This window comes from Ciconia boyciana, chromosome 11 (genome assembly GCF_034638445.1).
Source record: "Ciconia boyciana chromosome 11, ASM3463844v1, whole genome shotgun sequence".
NCBI classification, from domain to species: Eukaryota; Metazoa; Chordata; class Aves; order Ciconiiformes; family Ciconiidae; genus Ciconia; species Ciconia boyciana.
The window spans coordinates 6,463,218-6,473,751 of record NC_132944.1 but is presented as its reverse complement, the minus strand read 5'-3'; the positions used below and the strand labels follow the sequence as shown (position 1 = coordinate 6,473,751).

Here is a 10,534-nt window from a genome sequence, read left to right as displayed (position 1 = left end):
AATTTCTATTTTAAACCCATGGCTTAGTAAACCAGAGGAAATGTTTCTGCAGAACAGTGGTACCTTTTAGTAGGTTAACAAAGCAGAGGCAAAAAAATACCAACTTTAGGAAAAACAGCAATCTTTTTCTATTGTACAAAGTAACACCTCTCCTTCTCTACTAGGATGTTTGTATACAGCCCTATAAGCGTCACCATTCTGACGCTATCTATTACAACGGGAAAATAATATTCTGCATGTTTAAAGCAAATATTTAGAATTCAAGACACGGAACTACTTTTTCCCTTCAGCTTTCAAAATGGCTTCATTTAATTGGTACTACATATTCCTCACTCAAAAACAACAGAGTTATGCTTTTATGGCAATTTAATTTATACAAACAAAATTGTTATACAAACAAAACCAAACCACCTTCAGCTTGCATGCCATTCGGGGGTAGGAGATGAGGCGCTTCAGAGCTAGGCAGCGTATCCTGAAGTTTCTAAGACATCCCCCGTAGCCTGGACAATTCTGTTCTCTTTGATTATACGTTTCCTAAACCAAGACTGAACAAGAAACACAACCATTTCCTCTTACCGATCGTGGGCTAATTTTTCCTTACAAAAAACCAACCTAAATCCAGTTACTTACATTTCAGAGTAAAAATGTTCCTGTTCACCTGGTTGAGGTCCTGAGATCTGTTAAATGGGACATGAATGACAGTGAAACAAGATAGGCCATTTATTTAATAGTGGCTATTAAAAACACAAGTTAACCCTCTTTCATCTTCCACTGCAACATGAAGCGTGGAAAACTCCTTTGCTGAGGAATGGTTGCAGCTAAAATAAGGCTATGACCACAGAGAATTTGGTGAATGTACACACGTCTGGCCACTGTGATCTCCAGGAGACACAGATCTTACAGAAGATTTGACTTCTCCTCCAGCAAACTGCTAAGACCCCTCAGTATGACAGGGTTGACAGGTTGAAAATTATTCTCTGAATTCCCTTTAAGGATGCAGTGGGTATGGGGCTGCTTGTGTGTAGTAGGTGGAAAGTCATGAAAGCAATGTGCAAACGTTATAGAGGAGTTACAGACGTAGTAGTGGATCAAAACTGTGCAGGTCCATCCCAGCAGAACACACTAAACTGCTCCCACCAAGATAGGAAGGGCTGATAGCAACAGCAGCTCACTCAGAACAGGATTTCTGCTCTGTTCTGGCATAAAGGTATCAACCTCTCACCATTTGCAGCCCCCCCCCCCAAAAAAAAAAAAAAAGAAAAAAGTAGATCACCTGCACATGGTCATGTTACAGCTTCACAGTGAGCCAGCTCTCATCCTACATGGTCCTTCTCATTCCTCCAGCACTCTGGAAAATTGATGGTAGATACCTTGCCATACCTCCAGGGAACCTGGAGCGTTAAGATGGCATCTTTCTGCCCAACAAAACAGAAAAAAACCAAGCTAGGCTGCACTCATTTTGTTGGGTATAATCAGGGAAGTCCCAGCGCTTGCTGCAGACACTTTGGTAATCAAGGAGGCTGCTTCCCTGGAGCTTAAGAGACAACTCTGCACTACATAAATAGCATACAGGAGTGATGTCTTCCTCAGACAGAAAAGAATTGGCACTGCTTTCCCCCTTCCCCTTTTGCATGGTTTTGGGTAGCAGAGATTAAAGTAAGCAAGGAAGACATCGGTCATCTCCAGCGTGTTGGCCTCTGGAGACAGGGGACAGAAAGGCTACTTGGTCCTAGAACTACGCATCCCCAACGTGGCCCTTTTCTGTCTCCGAGGAGGTACTACATGAGTTCTGCGATACAAGGCACTGCAGAAGCAAATTTCTCAACAGGATCCTCAGACATCTTCCCTCAGCTTGCATTTCTACTATCTGCCGCAAACAAATCAGAAGGGGAACAGAAGATAAAACAGATTAACAAGTTATTGAATTAGGCCATGCCTCTGCCAAGGGGCAGCACATTCAAGGGAAAGTAAAAATTTTCTAAGTTTACACATTCATGTTGCGAACAACCAAAAGGTGTGGCTTTGCCTGAAAAGCCGAAAGCAGGCTGTGATGGTCAGCTGTGTGATTAAAGCATTTTAACAACATCCTACACTCCAGAAGGCCTCAGGTCAATGTTCTGCAATCTCAGGAGTTCTCAGGTTGCACATTGAAGGTTTTATTTTCAATATGAAAATACAGATGGTTATTCTCCATGTGTGCACACGCAGAGGGCAAAAACCCTCCTCAGGGAACAGATCTGAGAGGAACTTGCAACGATTCTTACAGCTGTAAACAAAATCTGCTGCTGAAGAATAGTGGTCCCTCCAACCAAAATGGGACTTGCTATTAAGGTAAATTAATATATTGAAATTAATACCAACATGAGAGTGCAAAAAATTAGATCTGCAGTTATGAAGTTACACTCCAGTAGCAAAACCTGCTTCCCACAACAGCACATTATAAACACTGAAACATGCGCACTTTTAAACAGAACAAGTATAAAACAAGTGTACAAATCCGTAATAAGTCAAACTTTATTGTAAACCATTATACAATGTAATTACATCAGATACCCTTAAAAGTTTAAGGTAACACCACTGATTAAACAATATGGTCCAAACAGAGGGCAGCAGAATACAGCTGTTGGTTTTGCTCACATAGGCTATACTCTGAATTTACTTACAAACAAACCCAACATTCAGTTTGAGACGGATACCCACGTGAGACAAACACCTACAAAAGAGTCCCTTTTTTAAAGATACTGCAGTTTTACTTTGTAAAACCATAGTAGTCATTTTCAGTAATTGAACTGGAAACTTTACCTAAAAAAGTTTGCACGCCTATGCTGTAGATCTACTCTGACTTGATGTGGCTGAATTTATTTGCTTTCATTACTGGTTTCTCCTGTAAAAAGCACAGCAAAGTTGCAAACATGGGTTAGTCAAGCACAGTGGCAGAAATTCCTTGTGATGCTCAGCTCTCAGCAGAGCGGGAGAGCCCACGCCTCCCTCCCCAGGCACAGCTGGAATCAGAGCAGACCTGCCGGAGGGGATCACTTTGCATTGCTCTAATTTGCAACTCAATTTCTGAGTTTTCCCTGAAGAAAAGCTATAGTACATTTTAGTTAGCAACATTAACATACAGCATTTACCTACTTAAAGTAAGACAAGGGGACCTGAACATATTAAAGCCAGAACTTGAAAACCACATATTAGACAACAGCAGTGTTTTAAATTTATGCAGATGTGTCACAGGTCAGATACTAGAAACAGTTAATACATTTAGGTTGACCATTTGTGGTAAATTCCATCTCCACCAATACTTCTGTGTCTCTTCTGTAAGTTACAATCCCTTTCTCTTACTTTGGCATATACTACATAGCTTATTTTCATTACACACAATCACATTTTTTTAAGCATAGCCTGAATTAAACCTTTGCTATGAGTTGTCCTGAAGTACGTTTACCAGGCATAAATTTAGAGCGTCAATTCAAGGATAATGCAAACGTTGTCATGTCGTAATATTATTATTGGATCAACTCTTTATGAAAAATTTATTTCAGACTGTACTGCCAAGACATTTCAACGAACAGTAAGACATAGTGAAGCACTAGGCACATACTTCCTTCTCACACATACAAGCTCTTCAGGCAAAAGCACTTGTCCTACTTGTACCTACTGCAAGAATTCAAATTTTTATCTTACAAAGAGGAAAACTGCCAATTTTCCATCCCTTTCACATGATAACAAAGAATGAATAGAAAAAATTTCTGTTATTTGGCTAAGGTTGTGAATAAAATTTTTACCTTAGTAGAGAAAGTTAGAGCTGTTTTTTCCCCTCTGAAGATATGCTCCTCCTGTTAGTACTGTGGTATTTAAAATACTTCTGTCTCTTTGGCTCATAGTGCTTTACTACATCATCTTGCTAGGCATATTGAAATCTCAAACCAAGTGACATTTAAGCACTTAAGACAAGGAAAATTAGGCATTCGTACACCTTTGCTATAACCATCTTCAAGAAACTGCTCCATAGTGCTTTATACTGTTTTGTACTTGGTCAATAAGTTTGAGGTCTGCTCAAAACAAATGTTTCACATGATTAAGGCCATAATTTTCTACTGACACTTCACAGACTAAACATGAGACTAGAAATAGAAATAATTTTGATAATTTAATTAACTGGAGAAAAGGAGGGAAAAGGAAGATAAAATGAAAGCTCGTACAGTTAAATTTGTGTGCGCTGCTCAGTTATCTCTGATGGTTGACGAGGACAGTGATGGCTGTGCAGTGGTATGTAGCATATGTTGAATAACTTTATTTCACTATTTGAAATAGAACAAATCCTACGCTAAAAAAATAAATGCTGACATTTGTGACAAGAGCCAGTCCTAGCTCTTAAATCCCTTTGGAAAAGTGAGCTGTATGGGACTATTCTGCTGATGAAAACGAATTCCTTGAAGTACTGTGCTTTTGGAGATATGCGCCCGCCCAGTGGCAAATAGTCAAGAGAAGATGCAAGTCACACAATCAATGAAGAAAACCAAAAAACCTAAAACAGAGGCAACACTGATTAGGGACATTTCCCCATCCCCCCACCCCCCATTTCAGAATAACTCAATTAAGCTTCCATTGTCATTAGTTTCTAGATTTAGTCTAAAAGAAACACTAGTACTTAAACTTATTGCAGTTATTACATTTCAGTGCACAGTAACAGAGGTCAGTGGCTCAACTAAACTCGCAAACGTTAGGTTTGGTAAAATGTCCCTTCTAGCCGGCTGGACACGCTGAGGTGTACCTGAAGTCTCAGAACATTGTGTTCACCTCGGCAGCCAAGCAGTGAAAAGGAATGCTGGAATAGTGAAAATAAGTACGGGAGCGCACAGTTCAGTATTTACTAAGGCCCAAGAACCCCATTTAAGTGGTCTGGATAATAAATCACATTAAGACCTAGTAAATCTATAAAAAATGTAAAAAATCTTAAAAAGTTCTGAGCAGTTTTCCGATGAAACTGTTTGGTTTAAGGCTTGGAACATTTCTGATGTCCAGATACTACAACAGATTTGCAATTAAGGTCTGTTGTCACCTCTTTGACACATCGCCTTGTCCTGCACAAGGTTTAACTAAGCAAGGAAAGCTGTCGGAAACAATCATTTAGAAAATAAGCAAAGCGAAAGGATGTCACCGAAAACATGTCTGCTAGGTTTCAGATCAGCACATGTTGTCAATTATCAGAAGACAAGACACTGAAAACCACAAAAAAATTTCTGTAGTAACAACTGTATTATACCTCTTGGGTTTGTTGTTTTTTTTTTAAATACTAAAGGATAACCAGACTTTATGGAAAGGGGAGAGAAACAGGAGAAATCATCTTTTTTTAAAGCACATTAAATAGAAGATTGCTTTTCCAACAAAAAACAGGGGACAGAATTATTTGCAATATTGTAGCACAACTGCTTCAATCAGATCACGGTCCTGTACTGCAGGCCCTATATAAGGAAAAGTATAAGAAATATTCCATCTCTTTTGGGTCATTGGAGAGGTATGCACAAGAGACTTGCAGAAACAGAAATAGAGTCATCCATAGATATTCATTTCACAAATAACCTATCACAACAGATTTTTGTTATACACTAAAGTGCACGTTTGTCAAATATGCAAACACCACCTCCTATTAAAAAAGGTATTTTCAAATTATATGGTCAAAAGCACACTTAGGACTGCATTTTTAGTGATATTTGGTGACTTCAGCAGTGACAGAGAGCTTTTCCCTTTGCAATCCCTTTGTCTTAAACCAGGACACAAGGATAAATAAGATTTTCACTACAAATCTTTTGACCTTTTCTGCACAAAAAAAGGGAACTGCACCCTTTTCTCTGACAAAGAGAATCTTTAAATACAACTGTATGAAAATATAACTTAAATATAAAATAGTCAAATAGATTCGAGGAGACTTGGAAAAAAATCTTTGTTCCACCTATTAGTTCCATAGGTACCCGGTAGCAAGTAAACTTCTGTACTTAAAAAAATAACGTTAAGTTACAGCTTGTAACCATAAACTATTCTGCTTTAGGAATTATGCTGCAAAAGCCAGTTTTAGTAATAAAACACACTCCTTCAACTTAGTTGATTCTGATGCCTTTTTGAGAACTTCTTACAACTGTATCATCAGTAACCATAAGTGAAACATTGCTGTATCTGTTTTCTATGATCTTCTCTGAAACGTCAGATACAAATCCCTTCAGGGACTAGTCCTTAACAACACTGTGGTTTTCACACATGATGAAAAGACATTCTTGCATAATTGGTCAGTGTGTCTGTAGTGCAACTGAACTGGAAGTCTTCCAACCGTTTGCATTCTGTTGGGAGACCTTGCTTTTAAGTCAGTTTGTATGACAAGGGAGATGCAATTGCAACATTAAAACCCACTGACTGAAGTTTTTGCCATGAAACCTGCAAACACACAGGTCAGGGAATGTGTCATACAGGCAGACCAAAACGATGCTTCTTTTTCTTAATGGGCTTTAAGTTGGTCAGTCTACGCAGGTCCTCTTCAGCATCTGATTCCTCCATCTCATCATCTGCTGAAATAAGGATCTAAAAACAAATTACGGCTTCTGAGTAACATGGGTCAAAGTCACACTCTTTCTTCATTCTACTTCTAACCTTTTCCTTTTTTTATGCTTGCAAAGCACCTTATTATTTACACAAGAAAGAGCTTACAGAACATAATTTAGATTTACTGCCAGTATTATCAAACAATGTCACACATCCTATCTGGAACCTCCAGTAAATTTCGAAGAAGGATGCATGTGTATTAGTCTCTACTACAATCACTGACTCTAAACCCAAAGAAATTATTCCAGCACCTCCAGAACAGTGGGGGCAGCTTGCTGTTAAAATGAGACAGAATTTATAAGCTGTCTATCCACACCGGTAATATGGCAGTTATTTTATTAAAGAAAACCCCATATAAATAGTACTGTCCATAATGCAGAAAAGTTACATTAACCAACTAAAGCTAAAACAACTTAACCTTCAAAGATACCACCCATCCCTCTGGTGAACTGAAAACTGTCCACTTAATATAATTTAGTATAAAATTCTGGTAAGGCAAGGATGTAAATACTTCTCCAAAATGAGGCCAGTTGCCTCCACCAGCTTCCTCTCACTTTAAGCTATTAACCTCTCTTTGAATTAGAACTATTAGTTTGGTATTCTGTATGGTTTTTTTTTCAGAAGCATTTGTAACACAGTTCACCTGTGATATTTAAATATATTATGTCTTCCTGCCCATCTGGAAGGAAATTAACTACCATAAGTTCTGCAACAATGCCGTTTTTCTTAACTGCAAATGCTAGGAACTACTGTTAGAGGTACATGCAAAGAAAATTAAACTAAGTTGACAGTGTTACAGTTAAATCAATGGCATGAGTGATGAACTGGATTGATATTGCATTAATTGCAATCATTAACTCTACATACTTCTGACTCTGACTCTTCATGTGATGCTGCTCTCCTGTATCGGACTTTACTTCCATTTCTTGAATCTTGTCCTGCTTCCTTTTCTTCAAGTTTAGCTTTTGTCTTCCCTTTCTTCATAAGAAAATTATCTACTACCCAGAACATTAATGCCTGTTAAAGAGAAGGGGGAAGTGACAGTTCAGTTTTCATCAGAGTAGCATATATTAATTTGGTCAGTATTTGGACAGAATTAGGAAGACTTGACAATAATTATGAATTGGCCAAACAGGTAAAATCTTGTATAGGCATACAGTCACATGGCTTACTATATGTTGCATAAATGCTCTAGAACATAGCTACTTTATTCCTTTGTAGAAGAGAAGAAAATAAGAAAAGCAGCTGCTATTCAGAGTGATCATATATTAACTCTTCATGTAGAAATGTGAATGGTTTAGGCAGACATCTTAGTGCAATAGACTTTAGTTTCTCAAAGGATAAAATCCATGCTTGAACAAATGAATGAATGAAAAAAAAAATCACCAGCAGTTATTAAATGCAAGGACACCTACCATCTCTGGCTCTAGTCCCTAAATCCCAGATTACTGGAAGAGTATACTTTGGGAAGGATGATTGCACACTTGCCCTTTTCCTCTGCTCCACCACAGGCCAGCCCCTATTAGCTATGGTCAGACACAGGATACTTCACAGTACAGCTGTCCTTAGACCAACTGTTTCCTAAAGCAAATTTCATTGTAATTTTAAAATCTCTATGTCAGTATTTCAGTATTACTTTCAATCTACTGAAGTCATCAGCCCAAAGAGATCTATGAGGCATTTCTGCACCTCTCCTGGTTACTTAGCTCAATATAGATTTCAGCTTTGTAAAATCTACATATCCAGACATTTTATCCATTCTTTAACACCCTTCCTCTTTAAAAATTAACTTAAGTGCCAAGGTACACCGTGCTTTAAGAACTAACGTTAATTAATTAAGACATGGCAGAAAGATATCCAAGTAAACATCTCACAGAAGCATGCAAGTTGTACTAACATTAACAAAGAAGGGAACTATCAGCATGACGATAGCCAGCTCCAGCTGGGGGTTCTCTATAGGGTTCAATAAAGCTACCTGTGAAAAGAAAAGGATTAAGTTCAGATCATGGCAGCAAGTGCACATAACTGGATTAGTAAGTGCAATTGTTCATGTACTAGCTAACACTACAGAAATAATTCATCTGAACCAAAAAAGGACAGCTTTGTAGAAAAGGAAAATACTTAGGACAGCTTATAAATTACCACAGATAAGTAAGTGGGGCTAGCAAGAAACTTATCTCTGTCATTTTTGTTTACAGAAGTCTGAAGAGCTGTGTTAGAATCATCTTGAACATTTTAGAGCTCCATGCTCCCCGGGAACATGTTTTAAGTTCCATCTTTAGGAAATTTAAACAGACCAGCGTTTCACAAAATACTTCAAGGAGAAGACAGAGTTCCCAAAGTAGTCCAGAGCATAAAACAGGGACTAACTGGTTTAATGGGCTATAACCCCATGCACCGTCACATTGAATATTACATTGCGCAGATTCTATCAAAATAAATATTTATCCAGTCATCAGCAATGGCTTCACTAATCCATTGCAAATTACTAAAATTCTACAGTTTAGATCTATCAACAAGGTCAGGCAAAGAAAATTCTTTAAAATACTACAAGCAGCAATACAAAATAGCTTTAAGTAAGTGTTAAAGAATTAAGAAAAGGAAGAATCACTTAGTAGCTTCAAGAGCACTCAGACAAGGAAATAGAATAAAATTTTATATATTGCGTTATATAAAAACACCTCCAAAATATGATAGGATATTCCTGGCAATGGATGCCAGAAAGCCTAATTAGCAGTATCCTAATTGAGCTAAAAGAACATATCACTACCACAGAGTTCAACAGCATTGACTGTAGACAGTTACGATGCTTGAGCCAAACCAATAAACACTATTAGAAGTCTATTGCTTTACAGCTTCCACCTGAAATCCATTTGTCTGCAAAATGCTGTAAAAATACAAACCTCTTTCCACTGAGGTATAAGAAGCACTATAATGATGACGGCTTTCTCAAATGTCATAATCATTATGTAGAGAGCACACTGGCGCACCCAAGCACTGCACTGCAATGGGTCACCTGCAAGAAAGAACAAAGGTTCAATATGTGAATAGGGTTGGTTTTACTTCACAGTAAACATTTTAGAAAAGCAGCATTAGAAGAGGCAGGGCAGCTATATCCTCTTAAAGTGCCTTCTCCAATTTCCTTAGTGCTGCTCCTTCCCCTCCCTCAGCCTCATCCCAACTTTCAAAAAGTATCAGTTAGAAACTGAATATAGCAGGACTTTATCTGATTCAGCACTACCTGGTTATACACTCACTGTTTTACGTGATCGGATGAAAGCAACACAGATATAGTTGCATTACATTTGTTTCTCAAATTGTCATTTTTGACCCTCTATCACGAAGTATTAAGTTTCTTAAAAGGAAAAACTTAAGGGAAGTTTATTCTAAGCTCTTTTCCAATCTGTATGTAATTCCTAAAAGCAAAGACAGCTATAGCAATTTTGCTTCTATTCCAACTCTGTCACATGAGATTCTGTATGTCCAAAAATTGTGAAACTCTGGTGATAGTGCACAACACTCTTAATACAATGAACGTTTTGTTCCATGATGTTTTTGTGGGGAGGGGTTCTGTTTTTTTCGGGGTTTTTTTGGTACATGACTGAAATTAGAAGTTGTGTATATTAAATTCTGCTTGAGGATTTTTGTGTGCCCTACTGCATCTACAAAATTATCTCTCAGCTCTAATTACGGGGAGAACAGGGATGCTGTCTACTTTGACTTTACCAAGTCTTTTGACAGTCTCCTACTAGCATCCTTGTAGAAAAGTTGGGGAGATACAGACTAGATGGGTGGACGTACAATTCTGACAAAGTAAAAACACTTTCACAATGAGAGTGGTTAAGCACTGGAGTAGGTTGTTCAGAGGGGTTCTTAAATCTCAGACCATGGATAAATTAAAAACTGGTCTGGACCATGCCCTGAACAACCCACTTTAGCT

At 38.1% G+C, this 10,534-nt stretch overlaps 1 protein-coding gene and 1 long non-coding RNA gene across 2 annotated transcripts in view; both read right to left on the bottom strand.

Annotated features, from left to right (window-relative positions):
• Positions 1–272: 272 nt before the first annotated feature.
• LOC140658081 (uncharacterized) lies at positions 273–1,288 on the bottom strand. Its single transcript, XR_012044591.1, has 3 exons — positions 1,274–1,288; positions 631–677; positions 273–545 (listed from the first exon to the last, which is right to left on the bottom strand). It is a non-coding gene; the product is annotated as an uncharacterized lncRNA (long non-coding RNA).
• A 1,202-nt stretch (positions 1,289–2,490) lies between these two features.
• The window catches only part of STIMATE (STIM activating enhancer), a 36,810-nt gene continuing 28,766 nt past the window's right edge, over positions 2,491–10,534 (bottom strand). The window contains exons 5-8 of the mRNA XM_072876033.1: positions 9,498–9,610; positions 8,492–8,569; positions 7,462–7,611; positions 2,491–6,573 (exon numbers count right to left, since the gene is read on the bottom strand). Coding sequence (XP_072732134.1) covers positions 6,457–6,573; positions 7,462–7,611; positions 8,492–8,569; positions 9,498–9,610 — 458 coding nt within the window. The 3' untranslated portion in view covers positions 2,491–6,456. The remainder of the gene's footprint in view (positions 6,574–7,461; positions 7,612–8,491; positions 8,570–9,497; positions 9,611–10,534) is intronic.